At 44.5% G+C, this 25,521-nt stretch overlaps 1 protein-coding gene across 5 annotated transcripts; it reads right to left on the reverse strand.

Annotated features, from left to right (window-relative positions):
- Nucleotides 1-381: 381 nt before the first annotated feature.
- LOC142898921 (chemokine-like protein TAFA-1) lies at nucleotides 382-25,428 on the reverse strand. 5 transcript variants are annotated; one of them, XR_012928662.1, is made up of 6 exons: nucleotides 25,259-25,428; nucleotides 23,720-23,861; nucleotides 3,013-3,153; nucleotides 1,726-1,850; nucleotides 1,498-1,592; nucleotides 382-1,339 (listed from the first exon to the last, which is right to left on the reverse strand). XR_012928662.1 is itself a non-coding variant. In XM_076042216.1 (5 exons), the coding sequence occupies exons 1-5, from the start codon at nucleotides 25,331-25,333 to the stop codon at nucleotides 1,560-1,562; spliced, it is 519 nt and encodes a 172-aa protein (XP_075898331.1). In that variant the 5' UTR covers nucleotides 25,334-25,428; the 3' UTR covers nucleotides 382-1,559. The 5 variants fall into 5 exon arrangements, 1 of the variants encoding a protein (XP_075898331.1); XR_012928661.1 differs by having other exon boundaries at nucleotides 23,720-23,864; XR_012928664.1 differs by having other exon boundaries at nucleotides 25,011-25,408.
- Nucleotides 25,429-25,521: the final 93 nt, after the last annotated feature.

Below are 25,521 nucleotides of genomic sequence, written 5' to 3' on the forward strand. Positions count from 1 at the left end.
AGTGCCTCTTTCTGTCTAAAAATATTTTCTAGCAGATCAGTGTTCTACCTGGGCCTGTGGTTTTCAGGTCTTGGCTCGGCCACCGACTAAAAGGTTGGACTGCCTTGAAGTTTGCACCGTGTTTGCTGAATAGTTGTTGTGCCTCATTTCTCTCAGCACAAGGTTCTTTGTTTTGTACCTGACTTTGTTGGATGTGACAAAACCCCCATATTTTTGTTGTAACGCCAGTGTCATAATATTGTTTTTTCTCAGACTTATACGTTCAATCAAGTTGTAACTTATACTGTGTTCAACTGTACTGATTATGTGAGAGATTGTTGTTGTTGTTTTTAACTTGTCCTACATTAAGGATGAGTGGCAGCAAGAATGACCTCGCATCAGTCACACGAGTCATGACTTTAATGAAACTTCAGCACATATCAGTCGATGTTGTCGTCTGTACAGTATCATCATCTCAACGGTTGACACAAATAAGGCATTTCAAAGTTTCGGAAACAACATACTAGTTTCACATTTTTTGTTTTTTTTGGGAATTTTTCTGTTTTTCGTCGGAGGATCAACCGGTTCCGGGGAAGCTGACACGTTACCAAAGTCAACTGGTAAAGCCATTTAAGAGGTGATTTCAAGGCAAACGAGTACCACACATAGAAAAAAAATAATGACAAATAATAAAATGTACAGTATCAAGACAAACAAGCCGCACTAGTTAAAACATCCCTCTGGCGTTGCATTCGCAGCGTCCTCGCACCGCTTCCTTGAACTTTGGCTGTGCTGGAAATTGTAGTCAACAAAAGGGGAAAAACAAAGAGAAAACAAACTCCAGAACGCATTCGGGGACTTGAGTGATTGTTTCACCACCAGCAACCACCACAAAGAAAGTCCAAGTACACGAGGAGCAGATGATTTATGTACAGGTATCTTCTTGCTATATTAAAAAAAGGAAAACCTGAGGGCTGTCAAACCACTGTACCTGCTTATCACATGTCCTCTGATGCATTTCCCTGCTGCCTTTGTGCTTTACAGTGAACATCTGTCTCGCCGGCGTCAGGAGGGGGGATGAGAGGAGGGGCGAAGACATCCGAATGCTCAGCCGCTCGCCTCCCGTCTCAAAGAAACGATGAAAATGCATTCATTACAAGGTTATGATGAAGATCCCCGCAGGCAGCTCGGAGCAACGGTGTTTTTTTTTTTATAATGTTTTTTTTTCTTTTTCGGTAGCCTTGAGCCGGATGTGCTTCATGTATTCTACATCTTTGTACACTTTAATCAGAAAGTGTTCGCGTTTCTTAAAGCAACAAGAGGGTTCATTGTCTCTGTGATAATTGGTCCTGTGACAGTGCTCTGGGAGGGAGAGAAGGAGACAGAGAGAGAGAGAGAGAGAGAGATATTAGGGTGTAAATAAACCAGCGTCCTCAGCTTTTCATCGGCCTGGCAATTGAATTAGCCAAGAGAAAGTAATTAGCATGCTGGCGTTCCAGTATAAATGAAGGCGCTGACCTGCAGATTAACCCCCGGCACCCACAGGCGTTTCCGCCGCGTCCTTTCTCCCCAGCGCGGCGTTAATACGTCGACGTCGTGTATGGCTGGGTGTTCTGACAAGAGGGAAAGAGAAGGAGCTGTAAACGAGGCAACTTGCGGGCGCGATTCAAACGACGACCGTTTGTTTGCTCCGCCTTGGGCCGAACGTCTCGTTTCCCCGCCGTCGGGAGAGGGAGGTTGTCTCACCCTTGTGGTTTTGATCTTGTTGCCCGCGTAGCACATCCAGCCCGAGTTGTCAGGAAGGGTCTTGCACTCCTCCCCTTCCAGGCAAGGCTCCATCTCACACCACCACTTCCCAATTACGATGGACGCTGGAGGCAACAAAGACAAGAGAAATGGAGGGAACGCGACTCGTTTTCACCTGGAGGTTAAAAAAAAAGAGGAAGAAAATCCCCAGATAGCAAAAGCCCTGCGTTCGGGGCAGCCGTTGTGCAAGGAAGCGTTAGCGCTAATTAGCCAAACGCGTGGCGTCAGAGGTGACAGAGTGGAAGTGAAGGTGTGTCTCGTTAAAATGCGACAGACGCGAGTCAAAAAATAAATAAATAGATAAACGTGGCCCCCTCGTTTAGAGGAAAACACAGCGGCGGCAGCAGCAGCGTTTTCAGCCGCGCCGCTGGATCAGTATGTGTGACTGCGCGGCTTGACTTTAATGCACGCCACATTTCTGCCAACGGGAGAGAAAATTGCTTTAAATACAGGGTAGCTTGATAGGAAATGGTTTGTAACGTGCGACAGAGGAAAATAATCTGTCAGCGCTGACACGAAGGGACCTCAAATTCCCCCACGTCCGCGTCACAAATTGCGGCAATATTTGCAAAAAGGGATTTAAGATAAAAGCTGCAGCAGCCGAGAGGTTTTTTTTCTCTCTCTCCCCTTTTATTTTTCTTTTCTTCCCCCTCAAGCCAACATGCGTTTTAGTTGCATCAGGGGCCCGAGCGCCAAAATCCATTTCTTACGAAGCCAATCCGAGCCCCTCGCAGCCGACTGTTGTGGGCGGCGCCGTCATAAAGTACGTCCAAGGTATGTAATCAACAGCCATTTTCCTCTGCAGCTCGCTGCTTTATGTTAGACTTCCTCTTCCCCTGGCGCAATTACTCTGAGGTGGGCTCCATTCACCGGCCGCCTTTCACCGAACGGAATGGAGCTCAGCCCTGCAGATACCTTCCACCGTCGAAGCAAATTCGAATGATCCCGGGTAACGTTAATCTTATCGGGGACAAGTCGTTGCACGGGTGACAGGGCCTTTTATTAACCAAATCTCCTGTATCTCTGCAGCCTTGTCAGGATTTTTTTTTTTTTTATTATTATTATTACTGTAGAACACATATTCAGTTGCAAAATATATGTATTAAAAAAAATGAGAATCAATATTTTCCTGCAGTGCCAGCGCATTCAAGTAAAATATTTATTCCCAGAGCAACTTCAGGACGTCATTGGCAATAACAAAAAAAAAAAAAAAAAAAAGATGCTCACCGTCGACGCACGAAGGTCTGTTTCTGGTGGTTCCAGCCACCTTCCCTGGCAAGCAGGAGCACTTGACTGTCTGCGATCGCTCCTCAATGCGATTCTTATTGCAGCATCTGTGCGCAGCAATTACTTCACATGTGCCCCCCTCTGATAAGGAAGGAAGAGAAAGGGAAAAGAGTAAACAAATTAAGTCGGCATCTCGACGTGATCAAACGGAGCCGACGCACGGAGCCGGGCCCGACAAAAGTGCTGCTTAAACCCTTCTCACACACAAATGTAATCAAGCTCGCACGGCATCATGTTTCACCGGAGCGTTTGTTTTTTGTTTGTTTTTTTTCCGCCCCATTTAATGTCATCGCACCATTTGCATTAAGCGAGGGGATGAATTTAACGCGGAAAACTTTCCTCTTAGTCTTTCGGTGACGTTTGCCTCGTTGTCAGAGCGAAATTCACAACACGCAACGACTGCAGCAACACACACAGCAAAATTCATTTTCCATAAAACACTAACGGGTCTTTATTGTTAAAGCACACTCTAGCCCAACCCTCCTGAGCATCTCTTCAATCTCCACAAGTCACACTTCCTACACGACTGAACATGTAAGGCAGGTGAATCGTTAATCCAGGCTGAAAAATAGGCAAAAAAACATTAAAGTTACAAAGAAATGCCTTCATTATGAGGTAAACTGACCACAATTAATGGTCACACTCATTTTATGAGAGGTAACAACAATATAGTCTGATATTGTCTAGACCAATATGGTCTGAGGCAAGAGGAATGGACATTTATTCTGTGGTGGAATTTGCACTCGCCGGCCACTTTTTTTAAGTACACCTAACTAGCACTGCAAAAAGGTGGTGCCCAAGCTTGGAGGTTTAACCTGTAAATGCTATTTTTTTTTATTTTTTTTTAAATGAACTTTATATTTAGTAGTCTTTGGAGACATTGAGAGCCTTTGCTGCTTTACATTTTAACTTTTGGCAGTCAATGTTATTCTGCTTTGGAAGCCAACGGTGAACCTTAACTTTTCATTATGTTATTAGTTATCAACGTATAGGAGGCTTTTTACATCCTATATGCCATTATGTGGAACTCTTAAGGTGGAGGACAGGAAAAACAAGTGTTTAGCCCCATTCATTTGACTTCAATTGTTGGGGAGGGAAACAAATTTGTGCGGCTTCTGCTCTGATTTCAAGCACATCAACCTTAAAGCTGCTGCCTCACTAGGATGCATCTGATGCTAAACTTACATACATCCAACATACATCCATGAGAGAAAACATATAGAACACAATTGTGTTCTATATGTTGTCAGCCAGAGAGGACACACCTGCTTGTTGAATGCAGAAATGATGATGAGGTGATGTGAGAGTGTGGGCAGCGAGAGAGAGAGAGAGAGAGAGAGAGAGAGAGCGAGAGCGAGAGAGAGAGAGAGAGAGAGAGAGCGAGAGAGAGAGAGAGAGAGAGAGAGAGAGAGAGAGAGGGAGGGCGAAAGAGAAGAAGAGAGACGTCTCTTTGCAGGTAGGGAGCTGCGCTTCAGGCTTATCATGAATATGAACACTGGCTCCAACATGCAATTATTAGCAAACTACTGCCAGTGGCCCAGAGGATGAGAGGCCCACACTCGAGTCCACCTCAGCCGCTGTCCTCTCCCTCCCACCGAGCTCAGACCCTCCACATATGAGAGTCGTCCACCAAAGGACCGTCTGACAATTACACCCGTCAGCGTGACACAAGATCAAGGAGGTTGTCGGGAGAAAGGGTCGGACAGGCAGAAGCCAGGTTGGGGTACGGAGTGTTTTGCCGGGGAAGCGATTCGAAGTAATGTTTGACAATGAGCAGCAGGTTTTTGGGAAATGTGCCGTGGCCACATTTGCATGTATCGCTTCGCCACATTTGAATATTTTTGGGTGAGGCCATGGCGATGCTGAGCAGCATGTACAAGCAGCGGAGAAACGGCACATTACTGCAGTTCCAGGGCAATGACTGCAGGGACACCTAATTAATTCGAGAATCAATTGGCAAAGAATAATAATGCAGTTATAATCTCATAAAAATTGTTTTTTTTTCCTGTTCAAATCAATGTACTGTTTTTCCCGTTGTTTCAATTTCATGGTTTAATTGAAAATAAGTAAAAATAAACTCAAATTTGTTCAACTCTGCAGTACATATAGCGGCAATTCATTGTTTTTTTATAAAGGCACAACAACATTTTTATGCATTAAGTTACACTTAAAATACAACACGAAGGAATCTTTTTACTGCTGTAACAAACAATCACAGTTGGGTGCAGCATGGCGTGCAGCATGACGTCAATAAAACCATGCAGTGCTTGGGCAGCGACAGAATGTTTTTGCCTCTGTGTCGACCCTCAGTGGGCTGGAGCCAAAACACTCTGGGGACGAAGTGCAGAGACTCTATAACTCGAGGGGTTCAATCGAAAGAGCGGGCGGCTGGAGGAACGGGTCTGAGAAAACACCTCAGTCGGTGGCGCTGGGCAAACTTCAGTTATCACAGAGAAAACCCAAATACATGCATTTATAGAAAGAAATACCTCGAACAGACTGCTGCACAATACCCATGAATAAATAATGAATAAACACCTATATATACACCTAAAAACTTAAAACCACAAAAAAATAACGTTGCATCAACTCAGAACAGATTGACAGTAAATCAACAAAAACTCATTAACTTTGGTTAATTTAATCATTATACATCAGCATTTTGTCCAAGTCCAGTTTTCTAATGTAATCTGCACATTACTGTTTTGTTCAATTTTACCACAAACAAAAAAAAGGAAGTAATGAACAGCATAATTAGTTGGTTACTAAAACCATTTGGTGTTTAATGTCTCACTGGTGTAATTGGTCGACATTCAGTATTTGTTTCCATTTAGCGCTGGGTGTTGACGTGTCTATTTCAGTGCCAAACTGAGCCATCATGTGCAACTCCTGTGGGGGGGGGGGGGGAGATTAACCAGCACGGCCCCAGTTGACCTGCTGGAAAGAGCCAGATCAGTGGCCTCAGCCACATTAAATTCCCTTATGTCAGCCATACTGCCACATACATAAAAGATCGTAACTAGTCTGCGCAACAAAACCTCCAGAGAAGAGGAAATAAGCCTGCGTGAGAAGCACTTAGGAGTCATCGTTTCTCCTGGGTGGATGTGTGTGCAGAGCCTAATTGGAAATCTGCTCGCGCTGACATAAATGACAAGCATTAATTAAACAGAACAAATGTGGAGTTGTTGATTGGATAAGTGAGTTTTAAGATGCTAAATTAATAGCCAATTTTAGTATCGGGGGAGGAAATAATTGAGACCGCTTGTCTTTTGCGTGCCCTCCGCTCGGCGCGCGGGGTTTCTTGAGGGTTATCTCGACTTGAGGGGCGAGCTCGCCGTTTCAGAAAATGTCGACAAAGTTCGGTTCCCCTGCGAAACGTCCTGATCTTGGAGCTGGTATCGGGGGGGGGGGGGGACGTCGCCCCCTGTCTAGCTCTCCCAACAAAAGGGCACGTCGCGCGCAACGATAATCGAGACGTACCAGTGGAAGCAGTGGGGCATCATTTGAAAACAACAGCCCACAGGGGTTTGTTCTTCTTAATGCATCTCCTTAATTGCATAAGACAGCCCCAGATTTCCTCTTTGATCTATTAAAAAACACACTACTCAACAGAATTAACTTGCGTCGCTTGTTGCTCCGCAAACGGAGCGAAGAATCGGGGTTGCTCTATATTTGGAAATCATCAACCTCAGAAGAATACATTAAAACCAAATAAAAATGCTAATCAGTGTGGTATTTCCAGCTGGCAGGTGCACCAGGTACCTTCCCTTTAAACAAAAAGCCCCGACCGTGGTCCGCCCGTGGCTTCAGCCCGCGACTTGCCACGCGCCGCATGCTTTTTTTTTTTTCCCGAAACCTCCCCTCTCTGCATTTTAAATATTTCAGAGGGAGACGGAGAGCAACACGGACGGAGATGAGCAGCTCTCGACAGGCGGAGGTTGGAGCCACGCAGGGATATAATTGTCTTCTGTATTTCCATTTCCCCCCCATTATCAGCGAGCGTGAACGACCGGGAGCTTTGCAAACGACTAAAAAGCGGCGGGGTGTACCGCTCGCCTCAAACCACAGATTGATTGACAGGGAACAGGAGGTCAGCCGGCACAGGTTGCAGTCGAACTTGTTATTCGTGGGGTCAAAGGGCAAATAAATAAATAAATAAATAAAAATACAGGGGCAGGGAACCCGGAGACTGGAACTGTCCTGCTTTTGTTGCTGCGGGGTGTTTGTTACTCTGAGCCAGGAAACAGGAGCTGTCGGGAAACAAGGTGAACAACGGCAACCCAACATTCTCCAGCTTATTCTAAGGAGGTCTGAGAAAAGGATGACTTCTTTTTCTTTCGGTCTTTAAAAAAAAACCATACAACCAAGCCACTATAGTTCTTTAATATAAGAGGTTGATTTGGTCACAATCTTCCTGCTGTTATTTGGTTTTCTTTCTCTTGATTTATTTCCCCACCTTTGAGATTTTTTGGTAAATAAAAAAATAAATAAAAAAATAAAAAATACAACACAGCGCCTGCACAATAACGTTTTGATCTATTTATTGTTGCAGGCCATGGCGAAAATGTTGTTTTTGGGTTTTTTTTCTGCCCGCACTCGGTTATTATCTGATCAGAGACGCGGCAGTTTGATCCCAGAGCCCTTCAGTCGGTGTGTGCAGGTGTCCTCGGGCAAGACACTCAACCCTAAACTGCCAATGAATGCCGAGCCAGCGGCTGTGCCACGAGAGTGGAGGTGAACGTGTGGATGATTAGTGTTCCGATGATGCGGTAGGAAGGCCAGCGTTTCCCTCTGTTTGTATAGGCGCAGACCTGACGGGTGCATTTATTAACTATTAATTATAAAATTGTTGGAAATGTACGATCAAATTGTGCAATACATGAGAACAAAATCTAAAACCAATAATTTTTGAGAATAAAATCATTCACAATCTTCTACATGGACAGATGTTTTAACTTTTTGAGCATATAAAATGTTCATAGCTTCATATAACGCACACAGTTTTACAAAAGAGAGGAAATTTACGGCATCCGAGCCATCAACCTCGCCGAAAATATAACAAGCATTTCGAGGAGATTAAAGCCAAACTGACATTTTCCTCTTGTTTTGCTTTCATCGTTATAGCAAAACTCAGCCCAAACACTAATTATCTCCGATGTCTTCTTGCGTGTTTTGACCATATTATATATTATATCATCATTGTTAGCGCTCCTTCCACGCTTCCAAGTCTGCAGCCAGCGTCTGCCAATAAAGATAGAGAAAAGCGCAGTGATGGAGGAGTGACAAACCTCCAGCAAGTGCCGGCGATATAACCGCCGTTTATTTACTTGTCTAAACACAGTCATTTGAATTGTAAATGCGGAGTTGGGAAATGTTCACAGCCGTAAGAAAGAAAAAAAAACAGAGAGGGGGGGGGGGGGACTATCACATAGAACCTCGCCGGTGAGCTTGTTTTCTCAACCGCTGCTTTCAAGGTCAAGAATGAATAACAAGCGCACCTTAATGCCAGTCATTATATACTGTCTGCTTGTCTCACACCTTTTCTTTTCGGCTGGAGCAGCGAAAGCATGCAGTCTGACTCCTCTGACAGGCTGTCTTTATTTTTTTCACCCTCCACGTCACGTCAAGGGAAAATTTCACACGGCATCACAGTGGAGGCCTCCTTCCTCTGGTTGTGTAATAAACATGCATTAGACACACACGTGTTGGCTGCCTGTTGGTGCTTCCAAAGTATTTTGCTTTTGCGTCCGCTCCGCACAGCTGGAAGCTGCAGCAACAATTCGGCGCTCTACAGGTAACGTGCATTTGTATTCATTTTTTGCCAACAATGTGGATCATAAAGCTCAGACGAAACAGAGGAGGAGTTTTAGCTCTGATGTTCCCCCATCTTGAAAATTCTCCGGCTTTTCTCACCATTGATTCAGTAACATTTTTTCAATGTAAAAACCAACATCTACATTATAGCGGCAGACAGATTTTTAGGTGAGTCTTGAATCAATGTTGATTCAGTCTCAGCTGCAGTTGAAAGCGTTCATCAATCATGACGAGCGCTTTCAATTTGGTTTCAATGTCAGTTATCAACGTAGATCCAAACATCTCAACATGGATTCAACTGAGTCTGTCAGCTTCTATGAATGCACCCCAACCAAAGCCAACCAAGGACCTGTTTTTTGACAAAATTTATTTAATAGACCCAGGCAGCGCTCTTTCTTCTTTCTTCCATGGATTCAATGTGATTTTGTCATCTGGGGAAGCTCCTCGACGGGACATTGTTCTCTTGCACCAAAACATAGCAAAAAATCGCAGACTTTCGCGATCAGGCTGTGTCGCTGTGCTCTCGCTGCTGCCTCCTTTCTTCCCGTTCGAGCCTTTGTTAGTGAACCCGCCACGTGAAGTCGCATGTCACTTAAAATAACAAGCGCAGGGGCAACGGCGAGAGTGAAAGAGGCTTTTGCGAACGTTAACAAACCCCGCCGACGCTCGCAATTGCCATCACTTGCTGTGCGGAACCCGCGTCGTCGTTAGCTACGACTTTGCCATGTACGAGTCTGACGTAGCGCTTAGCGCTTTCATCCAAACCAAAAGAATGACAGCACCTGGCACGAGCGAGGCCTCGGCTGACGACCGACTGTCGTGGAATCGCGCAATGAAAACTTGCCCGTGAATTCCCGCCTTATCTGCGACTCAGCCTGCCTAATAAATGTGAGCGGGGGTCCACGCGGGAGCAGTAAATGGTTCTTTTAAACATGATGAAGCATCCATCGCGGCGGGGGGAAAAATGGCGAGTCCGTCTCAATAGAAATGTCACAATATAATAAGTAGGCAATGAGTTGCTGTCTATAAGATAATGAGCTCGGGCTGTGCTGTTGTCTCTGGAGATGCTGATAGCGAGCGTACCAATCCCAACGTCTGTTCGTTCTGCGCGTGTGAGCGCCAACGGGGGAAAAATAAATAAAATATGTGCAATTTGAAGGGGGATCCGCAACAGTCTATTATTTGGGTGAAAACAAATGATCCAAAGCCGAAAAAAGGCTGCCAGAGGGAGTCCCAGTTGCGCGGCGTAGAGACAGCAATAGGGACCCCCCCCCCCACCACCCCACCTCCCGAGGGATTCAATTTAAACCGGTGACCCGTCTCCCCCATGGGGCCTCGGGATTAACGTGATTGGCAGCCGGTGACAGCGTGCGTCCTAAACGTGCGCACGCGGTTAACACGTGCAAGTCGCGCGCAAAGATGAAACCGCCGTTAATAGACATTAAATAAGTGAGGTTCCACCAGCGCCAGAGCCGCTGTTCCTCCACCTCCAGCCCCCCCAATGCCCGGCCGTTAATTATTTTCCACCGGCTTAAAAATCATTTATGAGCGACAGCAGGCCGAGAACTCCAAAACACAGCGGTCTGTGTTCTGGAGCAGCACGCCTGTCACCTATTAATGGGAAATGCGTCCAAGGTGACCCATAATGGGCTCCAACATCTTTTTTTTTCTCTGAGCGAGCGTGCGCTCGCTCTCCGCAGACATCCGAACCCAGCGGGCGACGGAAGGTCTGTCTGCCGACAGGAAATTTTGGCGCTGCAGATTAGAGGATGTCAAATTAATGCAGATGGGAGACAGTGAGAGGCGCGGGGCATGTAGCTGCCTGGTGTCAGACTCAGAGGCTATTTTGTTTCCTCTCCTCTGCGACGATATCGGAAGTCGCCCCGAAGTCGTGATGTTCCATCACGCAGATTTTCTCTCCCGAGCCGATACTGAGTCAAACTGAGGCTGGCATCGGGCAATATTGTTCTGGAACCGTGTGTGTGTGTGTGTGTGTGTGTGTGTGTGTGTGTGTATAAAATGACTGGGACAAACAAATGATGACTACTTAATGTTAGTCTCTCCATACGTCTTACACTTGCTGTTTTCAAATACTGGGTGACTCAAGCTGAAATTGACAGTAAATTAATCAATTATTGTGGTGTTAATCAATTAATACCACAATAATGGCACAGGTATTTTTGACACCTTAAACAATAAAAGCAAATGAGACAGATTGTCAATAATAATAGATACATTTTATAAATAACATTTTACTTTATTATCCATCTTATCTCTTGTTTGTATTTTTGCTCTGTGTAATCTGAATCCTTTCTATTTATTTTGTAGCCATATTTTTTCATTTGAACAACTCCAACAGCAACAGTTGTTAGCACATTTCCCCCCGCTATACCTGGAGCGTGCCTGCCTGCAGTACCGAAAGACTCCACCAGAGACGTCTGTCTTGCCCAGTACACACTTAACCAGGCGGAAGGAAAAGTAGTTCCCACCAACTGTGTATCATTTCACCAAGGTCTCTGGAGTTGAATTACTTGACACTTACATTGCTATCAATGTTATACATTACCGCTCATACTCAAGTACCAAAAGTATTGATACTTTTATTTGGGAATCAATTTTAGAGGGTAAACATTTAGTATCCGAGGTATCAAGCCGGACATCATCAACCACGGTGAGAAGAGGGACGTTAAGCAGCAAACTGTGGGACAAATTTGTCTCGAGGCAAAAAAGCCGACGTCTCAACTTATTTAAAGCTTGTTGTTAAAGCGACCTGGGGAATTAAGAATCCCTTTGGGAGTTAACATTGCGATTCAAAGAGGTGTCAACACATAACAGGATGTCTCTCTTTTTTTTCCCTCCACGAGCATTTTAAAGCTGCTGTTTTAAGTTTACACTCGCGCGTGTTTGCACTTGCCACCGAAGAAAATCAAAGCAATTTGCAAGCAAAGGCAAAACTACCAACTGCATCTCTGGAAGAGGAGAAGAAGAAGAAGAAGAAAAAAATAAGCGCCCCCGTCCATGACAAACAAAAGCATAGAAATTCATGAAACATGGCTGGCGGTTTTGACAGCGCGTCACACAAGGAGGCTGGAAGATTGGTCCTGTGCAGCGGGCCGAAGAGGGGGCTACGGGGGGGGGGGGCGATACTTTATTGAAATGTAAAATGTCTACTCACAGTGCAGAACGGCTGTTGTTTTAAAATGCATGAAAAAAAAAAAAAGAAAGAAGTGCACGGAACAGAGGAAGCGGCGAGTGGCCGAGGACGCCGCTTCACATTTGCATGCAAGCCCTCAAAGTGTGTCGTCTCCGTTGTCGGAGCTGGGACGCGGCACGGCCGGCCCTGATCAAGGGCATTTAATGCCGCCTCTCGCACACAGCATGTGGAGCCGGCACATGAATAAAAAAAATAAAATAAAAAATAAAAAATAAAAAATAAAACACCCGTGGTTGTTTTGGTCTTTATGATGGAGACGTGCGGCCTGTTGAGCATGACAGCGAGGCGCCGCGGTGGCGCAATCACACGCTAGCTTTCATGTCTGTTAAAGATATAAAAAGCCGCGCTCTTATCGCCGTGGTGTGCGTCGGGCTCGCGTTATGTCCAGAGTTGTTGGGGAAAATAAATAAATAAATAAAACAAACAATTGCAATTGAGTTGTTTTTCCTTTTTCGAGTTGGATCTCTCTCTCTCTCTTTCTCTCTCTCTCTCTCTCTCTCACTTTTTTAATGTCAAGCTGATCTTGCCTGCCATTTGCTGTTTCCATTACCCCTAGAATTGCGCAAAACCTAAATATCGCAAGAAAAAACTGACTGGCCATGGAAATGTTGACACTTCGAAAACCTCTCAATTATCGCTAAAAGGTTTTTACGCTCTTAAGAGGTGTTTTTTTTTTTTTTTTTAGACGTATCGAAATAAAATAGAATATATCACAAAAGTGCCATGGAAAAACTTTTTTTTGCATTTACACGTCACCGGACAAGACGTACGGGGTCATGTGACCAGTTCACATCAAGTGAAAATGGTGCCATATCTTTGGCTATTTGGAGGAGGAGACAGAATATTTTTTACAAGTATTTAAAGAGAAAACTGTAACAATCATTCTTGACAGCAAACAAAAGTGAACAAACAAAAGCAAACGTAATTACGTCCTGTGAGAATTCTCGTAATTCTTTTCTGGTTGAGATTTTAAGAGAAGTACGGCTAATGCGCTTCACACCAATCAATGGAAACACCTGCAAATCGTAATTGTACTTTGTCAAGATTTTAGAAATATCACTTTTATTTTGTGAGAAACTGCAATGGCAACGCAGCTATTCTAACTCCAAACATTCTAACATTCAAACACCCAGAATCTGTTCCGTAATGTTACGATGGCCACGGCCTCGACTAAACTTTAGACTCAGGGAGCCGAAAAAGAAAATGGCGACACAAGAGAGTCGCTTGACAGGACTGCCGGCGCCCAACATTTAAAGGCACGCAATGATTCAAAAACATAAAGGCCAGGTGACCTTTGGCGCTGGCTGTCCGACACGCAGGCTTGAATGGGCGTCTGCCGAGGCTTCTGCGGCACCTGCGAGCTGCCACGGGAGAGTCTTATTCAGCAGACTGTGTCACGTGATCTACATTTTAATCACGTCTTAGCCCCCCCCTCCGCCCCAACCCCTCAATCCAGGGAGGTATGGAACATATGTTGCTTCGCTGAGGAATACTTCCAACAGCAAGGCAAGCAATATTAAATTAGACTTCTTGCAAATGCTTGATTTGAGTGTCGCATCATCGGGGGATACTAAGAAATACATTTTTTTTTCAAGGTGAAATTTAATTCCGCCCTGTTGAGAACAAATGTGAAACATCCACAAAGAACTTTGTAATGTTCATTTATAACAAAAAAAAAATCTCTTCTGACACCTTTTTCTCATCTACTCCAGAAAGGACTGCAGCATAAATATGTCAGCTCACTTATGGCTCACCAAGGAGATATTAGAGAGGAGTTGGGGAAAAGGAATCTGCAATCGGGCCTGATAAGCTCAATATTAATTACTTTACTTATTTCTCATACTACCCACCCCCTTGGAACCAATTAGCAAGTTGAGATGCTTCTTTTCAGCTTAATGAGGTCTAAGTAATGATAATGAATTTCATGTTCTTGCCAAGCATTTAGAAGAGGCTGGTGGAACCGTGAATGCGACGCCTTATGAAATCATCTATCAACCATGAATCCCGTTGCATTCACTGAGAGAATGAAAGAAAAATGAGAAAACGAGAGGCCATTTCTGTGTTCTGTCAATCCAGGGGGCACAACAATACAAGCCGAGCTTCTTCATCCACCATCGCCAGTCAGCGACGGAGGGGCGTTTATCTCAAGGCGTCGTGCCAAAAACCCAAACGGCTCGTTTTAGCTGGTTCAATACAAGTGGGTCCAAGAATCTTCCATTCAAACCTGAACCCACCACAAAATGTGTCCGCCACACCTTGAAAGTGTATCGCAAAATAAGCCAAAAGAACCAGGAAGTGAAATCATGTCATATGTTGGCGTGGGAAGAATATGTTAACGCAAAAAGACCAATTCTAATGGGTAAACAAAGCTATCAGAAGATTGTAAGGTTTATTTTATGGGGATAACAGTGCGCTGGAGAGAACGTGTGCTCTTGCATGAACCCATAAAGGCTCGAGCAGCCACTGGCATCAGCAATTACTGTGAAGTGTGCTGATTGTGGGATCCTTTCCATTGTGAAGGCTTGTTTTGATTGTCTGGCATGTGAACAAAATGATTTTTTTCATACCCCCCTTCCATGCTGTTAAATCATCATGCAGAAATTGGTATTCATCCAGGATGACACCCCCACAGTTTCTGAGTCCATCAGCTTCTGCTGTAAACACACATGCCCGTTTCAATTTCTAAAGAATCTCAAATATTAACTAAAAATTTTTTTTTTTTTTGATTTTCAAAGTGACCATGCGAGGACTGAGTACCGATTTGATCTGCAGTATTCAAAGCACTGCATAAGTGTTGGATATATAATAAATGGCATTAAAAAAAAAAATCATATTTAAAAAGTCTCTCCTCACTAAGAACAAGCCAGCTTCCAAAACAGCAAAGCAAGTTCCACAGCATAAACTTAGCAAGACAGCTAAGCTATTAGCCTCCTCTGTTAAAAGCTCGCCCTTGTCTTTTCCTCTCTCCTTGTTATTATTCAAGGCAGCTGTGCTTGTTTTCTCACATATCTAATTCTGGTGCCAATTTGCTGTCGTTCCCCAGCAGTTTCATTCTCCGTCTTGGACAGAATTCTGGGTGCGAACAGCATGGATCACTTTCAGCTGCTGTTTGTGGCAGTCGCAGGCTACAGTCAAACCTCTTAAGACGAGACTGACAGGAAGGGAGAAGGAAATGACTCATCTGAACACCTGAGACACTGTACTTTTCCAGTGCAATTTGTCACATCAGTTGGGACTTTTTAAAATTGCAATGCATGCAACGCACTCACTTGATTAGTGACCTCGCACAAGCGGCGTAAGCACGGTAGCTCTTATTAGTATCCACTGCTGACACACTCCTGGCTACAGTGGCGCATTTTAATCGCTAGCTTTGTGGTGAGTATTTGTTTCAGGTGTGACAAAATGTTGTTGTTACTGTCTTGCAGTTCTGCCTTTGCAGTTTGTACATTGTGTTGTATGGTCTGCGTGTTTTTGATTTTATTTATGAAGACTATAACACTAACCAAGGTCAAATTAGCCCACAACACACAGATGCACTGCATTGAAGTGTCCTTTACATAAGAAAAAGAGATTTCAAACACAAGTTAGGACTTTGAAAAAACAACAACCAAAAAAAACAAAAACTAAAGTGTTCTTGTTAAAAATACCTCAGTTTACTAACTAATTAGTAAAAGGTTGCTCTCAGGGTTAAGGTTTCACCGTCAGTCCGGCTCCAAACATAAAGGTCAGACTGTTCCCTTTGCATAAGATCCTGTACAAGATCTCCACGATCTTTAAACTACGCAGCGCAACCAAAAGTAACAACAAAGTCGTAAAGGTAATGCAATGTGATACCAAAGCAGAGGTGGGGAGGGTTTTGGGGGAGCAATATATATATATATATATATATATGTATATATATAAATAAACAAACAGACACAGAAAGTCCACAAATAGACCTGAAATTGCTCAGAAAGGCAACGTAACATGACAACAAAGAGCCACAGAGGAACAAACAAGATGCAGGATATGAATACACGGTGTCAAAACTGCCATAAATGCACACAAAATGTTAAATTAAGAAAAGTTGGATGTGCTTCACCAAAGGTTTTGCATGTCGACAGCCCATTTGTTGTAATGAATAAATCAATACACCTGTAAATTATATAACTGAAGGGGATACTTAACATGTGAGGACATTTTTAACCTTAAACTGTCTGCTCCCAGTTTCCAGCTCTGCTGATTAAGATTCATAATTTACACCCATGAAAGTTTAACACTGATTACAGCCAGCATCATCATTATACATTAATTAACATGAAATATTAATGCAATCCATAAACTCTTTTAAGCGCCTTGTTAATTCACATTCAGTTAGCGACAGTGTCAAATGTTGAACGCGCAGGGAAGCTTTTCTAATTGAGTAAAAGTGATTATTTTTGGGGTGGGTGGTTGCACACAGCACAAACAACAGTATTTGTAATAGCAGTGTTCTATTTTGGGACCCTTGTGTGGAATAAAGCATTTTAGCAGGGATGGGGGGATTTCGGAGCCGATGATCCCTCAACTATGTCAACAGTCGAAACATCAAACTCTGAAACGGCTGTCGACTACAAAACAAAGATGTCAAAACAGAGCCCCCCCCCCCCAAAAAAAAAGAAAAAAAGAAAAACAAACCCAAAACGCTAATGAAGCGGCGAGGATGCTCAGGTTCGAACACACAAAGGGCGCAGAGTGAATTTTAAAACGTTCTGCTAATAATGCCAGCAGGGGTCAGAATGAGTTCCGGGGTCCTGGGTGCCTTTTATTAAATAGACTTGTTTTGACGGTGGGTGGGGGGCAAGGAAGGTGGGGGTTCTTTCACAGGCAGTCACGCTTCTTGAGAAGAGAATTCGTCAGCCGCTGTGGCCATTTGGCAACACGGAGTGTGTGACATCGCAGCTGATTATTTGAGGAAACGGAATTGGCGACATGGAGAATAGCGGCCAGGGGAAAAACACACACACGTCTGAAAAGCCTTTATTGCTGTGAAAAGGCTTTGTTTAATCTCCATGTTAAAGAATTTGCACCGAAGCGTCCCACGTGCATGCAAACCCAGTTACCCCAGCGCAGGATGAGCCGGAACGATGAGTCACATGGCGGAGAGGAGCTGACATCACTGAGTCATTTGCTGACAGCACTGATAGACCAAGGGTAAGTCCTCGCCGCTGTGTCCCGGTCTTCTCCGCCTGGATTCGGCGCGTCACCCTAAATGACTTCTTCACCCATCTTATTCAAGGGAAAGACGGGATTTCAGCCGTCCTTCATAATTGATCCATCTGTTTTTTTGTTGTTGGTTAGAACATGTACTGAAGAGGGACGGTGAATATCTGAGCTGAAGGCTAACGACGAGGCCGGCAGGAAGAGAAAAAAAAAGAGGAGATTCGTGGATGTAGTGAGAGAGAACGTGACGTTAGTGAGTGTGAGAGAAAAGGAAGATGGGGTGAGATGTAGGCAGGTGATTGGCTGGTGCCATCCCTGAAGAGAACAGCCCAAAGGAGAAGAAGAATACAAGTGTTGTGTTTACCTCACAATAAGGATGACGTCTTCTCAACGATCAATCCTTAATCGATCGATCAATGGACTCAATAGCATTGATATAGCCTGCCAATAAGGAGGTTGCCAATAAGCCTCCTGATTGTAAAGTCTCATTAATTGCGTTGTGCTGAATATTTCTATTGTACATTATGTCTGGTAATTACTTAGTTTTAAAGTGAAATGATGCAAAAAAAAAAAAAAAAAATTCAAGTAGAATGTTTTATTCAGTAAAATGGTCTTAAAGATGAACAGCTACTTTTTTCAGTTGTTTCTTTTTTGAGACTTTCAGGTATTCAGGTGTTGACTGTGACATTTGTGCCACTGTTTACAACTAGCGGATAATTGAAAATAAATTGGAGTTGTAGAGTTTTTCCATCCAACAGCAACCATCTGTCATCTCCAGTGTTTTACGCCGCCCTGTTACGTAACCGTCTGGAAAGTATGTGTGGCTGACGGCATGTGGAACACATACGGAATGCCAGAGAAACAGCTCAAACAGACAAGCCCTGCACTCTATCTATTAGAAGGTAACATTGTCCGATATTAGAGATAACCAAATAAGGACAGAAGTATGTTGAGTGTCTTTTTGTTGTCTCAAAAAGGTCGGTTAACTAAACAGGTTCATGCTTGAATGTGCTCCACGCTCCACAGACTCAGAAATCTTCAGCGTGTGAAGACGTTGCTCGGGCTGAACTCTGGAGCGGGGATTATTTTTTTTTCTTTTTTGATGGGCCTGTTTTAATTGGAGCACGTTTCTAAATGAGGACACGGCCAATTAAGGGATTACACTCCTAATGGTGCAAAAGGTGAGCGACGGTGCGGCTCGCCGACTGTAATCGCTGATTATTGTGCCAATTAATTCCTGTCAGAGACGTCGATTCGGCGTAGGTATGAACATCAAAGGAATGGAGGAAACAAACAAAAAAAAAAACTGATAAGAAAGGTTGGGGGAGGAAAATGCTTTCCTCCAAAAAAACAAACAAAGAAAAACACCCCTCATCTCTGCAACACGTGCTAGTGAGCTGTGAACCTTGTGCTGCTGTTCACACCCCCCCCGCCCCGCCTCCCACCTCCCCCCTTTTTATTAATACTTGGGGATTCGGGCTAAGACATGAAACAGCTGGTGAAGTCTTGAGAGACGGGGCTGGCTAATTAATTAAGCTGTGGGCCACAGAAATTCATTTTTGCATATAAGTGTTGTGACCACAAACCATGGCCCCCGCACAGAACTGGCTGAAAGACTTCAATTAAACATGCTGTTTAAACAAATATCCACCAGGCAGAGGAGTCGTCGCTCATGAATTATTCATTGGCCGGAAGGAAAAATAAATGGGAAATATTGGTATGTGTAAAACCTACTTGAAGCCGTGAGCTTACAGTAATAATTAGACTGCTGATTGCCCCATAGATTCATTTGCTTTGGAATTTTTTTTTTCTTTTGCGTCCGGCTCAAGAAACTTGCTTTTAACAACGCTTTATTTCTGTGAAAAAAAATAAATAATAATAATTAAAAATAAATTTGACCTCGTGCTGCGAGTAAAGCCAGTAGAGGACAAGAAAGAAAGTTTCCTGAGGTTTCCGGCATGGTCAGAGGTGCTTCGACATCACCGTGGCGTGTATAACAACATGAGAACAAAGTGTTTGTTTTTTTTCCCGAGCTCCAGATGTGCGCAGGAGCCCCCGGGCCGCAGCTGCACGCCACTTCCCATTGGCGCTGCAGCCGAACGGGCGGCTACGGCACTGGCGAGAGCATGCTTGAGAGGAGGTCTGGGGCGGAGGAAAGGAGGAAGATGTATGTCAAAATAATGTGCCTGCAGGACGCATTATATAAGGCTATTAAATTGTCAGCGTCTGAGACATCGCATGGAGGACGCGACCGTTGTTTGTGGCAAGAAGAAAAATCCATTCTTGTTTCATGTTTGTTTCATCGTGAGCTTTGGCGGTGAGTGGTTTCTTTTGTTGCCGAGTGCGTGGAGAAGAAAGCCCCCCCCCCGATTTTAGCCTCCGCAAAATTGCGAAGCGTCTGAAGGGAACGCAGGCAGGGTCGAGCCTAATGGTCTAGTCACTCTGCAAAGAAACGAAACGGAATAATGTTCTTCAGTTTACCAGGAGACTGGTGTTGAGCAAGCCGCTGACCAATGTAAAAGTGTTACCAGCAGTGATCGTTTGAAAGGGACCTTTTACAGAAAGGCGTCACCGTAACTGAATTGCAATACGTAATGTATCAACTGAAAGATATAAATAAGATATTCTGAAAAAAACCATCAAACAATTAAAGTTTTGCCTAAAATAACCAAATAAATCTTTTGTCTGATAAACTTTGAACATTAAAATTTGTCTCACCAATGTTTAACTTCACATCATGTCAACAGGAAATGCCTCCAGCTATTTTTTTTTTATGGGGGGGACGAGGAGTCTCACAGTTACACCAACTTAACCTAATTAGTTATCAGTTCCTATAATCCTTACAAAGAGGTGATTTCGGCATTGTCCTGCTGCGGCGCCGCAAATCATTTGAGAAACGTCTAACAGGAGGAAAATTCTGATCGGCGGGGCGCAGGGTGTGCGAGGTAAAGCGTTTTCATGAAGGAGTGCGTCTTCGGCAGACCCGCAACTGTGCGACAAAAGATCATCGCGGGTAACAGTACGAGGGGAGGAGAGCGGAATGAATAACACACAAAGTAAAGTATTCATGACTGGATGACTGAATAAATTATAATAGACGGCGGATACTTACAAGCAAGTTACTCCTGCTTGTATCCTTGGCTCCGCGGCTCTGCATATCTCATGCGCTCGCTCGCTCGCTCGCTCGCAGCAACACATTCTGCCGCAGCCACAAGGTAGGAGATTATTCTCGCAGCGTTGAGAATCGATGACCTCCCAGTTATGAACGGCTTGACCCTGCGAAAGCCGCCTGTTGGTGGGAGTGAGTTCACGCGGGAGCAAGGCCACCCTAGGCAGCCACTATCTGCTCCTTGTCGTACACTCGGCTAACACCCCCACACCCCGAGTCCGCATCCCCGATGGCACCATTTCCTCCGCTTGAAACAGTCCCACCCGCTGGAAACATTCAGGGCACCTCTGTTTCTTGCTGGAGCCACTGAGCTTATGTCTTCGTCCTTATCGCGTTTTGCGGTCCAGAAATATATGGAAATGTTTCAAAATCTCAGTACATGCTTTCAAATGATGTACAACGCAGTGATGTGAGTTCATGGGTTCTTGCACCATTTCAGATTTGACCAAGTGTAACTGAATGCTTTTTAAGGCCTCAACAAATCTAATTTGAGATCCAAAACGTCAAAACAACATTTCTTTTGCACAAAAGACACAATTTATTGCCTCCCACAACAAGTCACTCTCCAAAATTTGACCTGAAAAAGATTTATTCTTCAGCAAATGACGCCTGAAGGCTATAACACATCGAGGCCCAGTAGGGAACATGGGAAATTTAAGCCAAATACGCATAATACACACTAGTAAATGAGTCATTTCCCACTGAACGAGGCAATGCGTAACTTGGCAGCATGTCCATGTGAATGATTTTGCATTTTGCGACTTAAGGAAAATGACAGCAAAGTCGCTACTTGTGTTATCATTTGATTTCGATTAATTGTGAGGTCCCACCATGTGAGGTCTGAGGTGGCGAAGCATAACTTGAGAAGTGGTGACGAGGTCGTTCAAACTTGTCACGTTATATTGTGCAAACATCGCAGGCATTAGCCAGGCCCTTTATCACTAGCTGCTGCCACACAGTGCTGGCTTTCCCTCTCTTTGAGGGAGATTCAACAGCTTTCATCCCCACAAATAAAGTTTCTATGGACAGTTTAAAAAAAAATACACTTGCCAATCTTGACCACTCATCCTTTCAACCTCAAAACGTCAACTTCTGTTGCGAACGTACCGTTACTACAATTGGAGTGGAGACATTAGAGTCTCTCATTGATTCCTAATAGGTTAACCCAACAAATGGACATGATTAGACAGTTAACAGTATTAGAACTAACAATACCCTCTGCACTAAGACATTAAAAGGCTTTGCTGAGGCCTGCAGGAAGAACAGGGTTAAATTATAGGAGAATATTTTTTCCATCGGAGTTTCAAACTGGACGTCAGGCCTCAACCTTGACCTTCCATCGTCCTCCCTTCTGTGTCCTCGTCGAGCACATTAAAAGTGCGCGACAAACGCAATCTGCTCTGTCTCGTGTGCGGTTCACCTCCTTTGATGCAAATAAATACCGCACCTTGTGAATCACGGCGCAGAGAGCAAGACTGGCCGCACCAGGAAGCCCTGTGCACAGCCCTGAGAGTATCTGCGTGAGTGGCAGGCAGCAATCTCCCCGCGGAGCTGCAGGCTGAAAAGCGGAGAGCCTTGCTCGAATCACTGAGCACACACACAAGCATCTACTCAAGGGTCATTCAGCTAATGGACTTCTGGACACATTCTTCCCGATGCGGACGCCAATATCTCGATGTGTGAGTGGAAGAGTTGCTTGAGCGCTTTCAAAAGAGATCATTACCGAGAACATGTTTGCAGATAAATCTGTAATCTTCCTGTCCTCTTTTCTCTCACTGGTCCTTTTGTCTAAAACCAATCCTTTGTAGAGGCATCTTTTTTTTTTGCATGCATGGCATCGCAACGGAACTTGATCCCAAAGTCACTGCACCTGATTGACTCAACTTTTCCGGACGACAACCTCCCGTGGATCTAAATTTTTATTGGCAAGGACACGAGTGATCCCCTCCGCCCTCCGTAATCTCGATTTCCTGCGGTAATAAAAGTCACCGTGAACTTGTGGCATTTTGCTGCCTTTAATGATTGGCCCAGTGCTCTGCAGTCGATGGCCTCCCTGCCACCAATTCATGACCCGTCAACCCCAATCCTAACACCAATCCAACAGGCACACAACACACGGCGCAGGACAAATGTCCCGGCGTCAGAATCAATCCAGACAGGCATCCTGTCCTCCTCTCATAAAACTGGCATCTCATTTATCCAGCGGTGAGGACTCGCCACGCTACGGCAAATGGAATGACAGGGCATTTACGCCCTTAGCGGCAGATGGTCTCGGAAGACTCCGATTGTTCACTTTTAGCTCGTTTTCTTACCCCGCTCCCCCCCGCCCCAAAAGGTACTTGAATGCACGTTTGAAATATTAATTCCATTTCCCCTTTGTTGACAAGAGACCACTTTCTGGGAGACATCCTGTTCGTGATCGTCTTTTCTCGCTGCCACTCAGCCACGTTTTTTTTTTTTTTCCCTGCCTCCCCACCCTCCCACCCTGCCCTCCCCCCAACACACACACATGCGCAGACGTGAGTAATGAAATGAAGGTGTTGGAACGGGAAGTCTTCCCACTCACAATATTGAAAGTATTGAAAGGACCCCATGCTGATACGGTTGAGGTGCACCCGCCGCATTGGAAGGAAATAACACACGGCGAGGACCTGCACGCTCGTGCACCAAACTAACACCCTCTTTGAAGTGACGACAGCGTTCGACTTCCTCCTGAAGATTATAATTATTTACTATATCCGCGCCTCTGCATCCGCCTGATGAAAAAACAAAAGTTGAGCTCCGCAGCGCCGCGGTCATATTTATTTCAGTGCAATTTTTCACGGGGGTCCGGGTTGCGCGGATCAAATTGAAAAGAAGCAGCGTACCATGAATGGCAACTGTAATAGGTAAAGCAGAAAAGGCGGAGGCATTCATCATCTATCTTTGAGATCCCCGCTACAGTAATTGTGCCGCCATCAAGGCCAGATCTGGATGGAGTACAGCCGGCGTACAGAGCACTCACTAATTACTCGGTCGCTAGTCTCAGCAAATATGAAATAAAAGCATGATGGCTCACTTAGGAAATGAACACCAATTTAGTGACGGGCGACAAAAGCAAATTGTCGCGAATCTAATCAAACACATGAGGAGCCAAGACCAGTCTGTTCCGGTGCCAGTGAGAAGCTGATACCAGAACACGTTCACCTCCAGTGTGGATGAGAAAGACTGTCGCAACCATAGCAGGAGAGCAGGAGAGGCGGGGAGAAAAAAACCTGAGGGGGCCTCACCGATCATGTGGATGGTGGTCCGTCCGGGCCTCATACCCGGATGCTGTTGGATGGTGTCGTAGAAAGTGGCCTGACAGAGCTGAACAGCCGTCACACTGACCCAGAGGCACAGGCAGAGCAACCACGACATGACAGGACACATCTGCTAAAGAGGTGGAGTCAAAAAAAAATACACATCATGTTCTCAACCTATGACCTCACAAAAAAAAAACTCATGTGAGCACGCAACGCACGTTGTGCCTGAGTCATGCGCAAAATTGAGGGGTAAATACAAAATAAATTCAACACTTTTCACAAACAGTCTGATCTGTAATTGGCTTCATTTGGGGGAAAAAAGGGGCTTTTAGTCATCAGAATTTATCATTAGCTTCATTATGTAAGTATGAGTTTTTCCGCTATCTGTCTCCTTGTTTTGCCCTGTCTCGTCCCTGAGCCACGACGCGGCAAATGTGGAATGATCCCTGGGGAGTTTTTCCCCATGCAGCCGAGATTTCCCCTGACAGGCTGACTCCCTTCAACTCCTGAGCTGTGCTCCTGCCTCAAAACCAAAATCAAACTTACAAAAAAAGGGAGGGTAAAAAAAAAAAAAAAAAAAAAAAACTGAAAGGAAAAAAAAACTGAAAGCAGCTGGCAGCCGATGCCTCTCTGTATCTGTCAGAATAATGTGACAGTGACACAGCAGTAATGGGAATCAAAAGGCTTGTAATGTTTCACCATGCTGTTACAGGGTAACTGGGGGAGGAAAAAGAGAAAACTGAAAAAAAGTGAGAAGTGCTCCTGGTCATAGGAGCAGAGTGGCTGTGAAAGAAATCATTGAACGATATGAAAAGAGTGTTTTGGCCTTGAGACAGTTTGATTGTGTCTACACTGCTGGTAACATTTTTTTTTTTTTTTTAAAATGCAGTCACTAATGAAAAGATATTGATTTCTATGAAACTTTTCCCATACAACAGACTTAAAATTATACATCAAATCTACTCATTTATTAAGTTTTAAATGTCATGTACAGTCTAAAAACCAACACATGCATATGAAAAAGGCTTGCATTTTATTTTTATTTTTTTACAAGAATGACATTACAATTGAAAATCATCTTTTCGAAATTGTCTCAAACTGAAAACATAGACTGCCAAAGCCAACAGCACCTTGCAGAGATTTCCTGTTTCGCACGGAGGAGAATTCTGTCACAATAGGAGGATTAATTCTTCCGCCGAAAGAATCAGGAGAGAGAGAGAGAGAGAGAGAGAGAGAGAGAGAGAGAGAGAGAGAGATAAAAAAAAAAAAATCTTACCTGTGAGAAAATAAAAGCCCAACAAAGAGTGTGAAGATTTCTCAGCAGAACGTCATAAATCCATCCATGAAGCCGCACATGTCAGACCCCCATCCAACAACTCTGAATTCAGCTCAAGGAAAGGGACGCTGCCTTCCGCCCCCCCCCCCGACTCGCTCCGCACTTTGATAGCAACAGTCCAGTGATTCAGAAAGGAACGTCAAAGCGTCAGAGTCAGAAAATAGATTTACAGCTCTTTCACTTCCCACCTCTGAAATATCACCGCTTCTCCTCGAGGACGTGCTCCCGCTGACACGGAATTCATTTGCCCCGTCGCATTTCATGGGCACGTGCCGAGTGCTCCTTAATTAACTGTAGTGGAATCTCTCCGTTCACCGTCTGCATCCTTCCAGCGCGAGGCAGCCTCTGAGCAGCGGCTCGCGCTCTCAGTCTCACCCCCCCTTCCCCACTTCCCTCCACACACACACTCACACACACACACGCACACGCTCAGCGAGCAGCAAGAAACAAA

The sequence above is a fragment of the Nelusetta ayraudi genome, unplaced genomic scaffold (genome assembly GCF_046127955.1).
Source record: "Nelusetta ayraudi isolate G7.1 ecotype Tasmania unplaced genomic scaffold, CSIRO-AGI_Nayr_v1 ptg000070l, whole genome shotgun sequence".
In the NCBI taxonomy this organism is placed as follows: Eukaryota; Metazoa; Chordata; class Actinopteri; order Tetraodontiformes; family Monacanthidae; genus Nelusetta; species Nelusetta ayraudi.

What these genes read in the sequence shown, in the direction of transcription:
- LOC142898921 (XM_076042216.1), bottom strand. Translation starts at nt 25,333, where the DNA reads ATGAAATGCGACGGGGCAAATGAATTCCGTGTCAGCGGGAGCACGTCC. An exon ending in GACCACCATCCACATGATCG is followed by an intron (nt 3,154 to 23,719) that starts GTGAGGCCCCCT and finishes CTTCCTTATCAG; the next exon opens with AGGGGGGCACATGTGAAGTA. An exon ending in ACAAGATCAAAACCACAAGG is followed by an intron (nt 1,593 to 1,725) that starts GTGAGACAACCT and finishes CCCTCTTGTCAG; the next exon opens with AACACCCAGCCATACACGAC.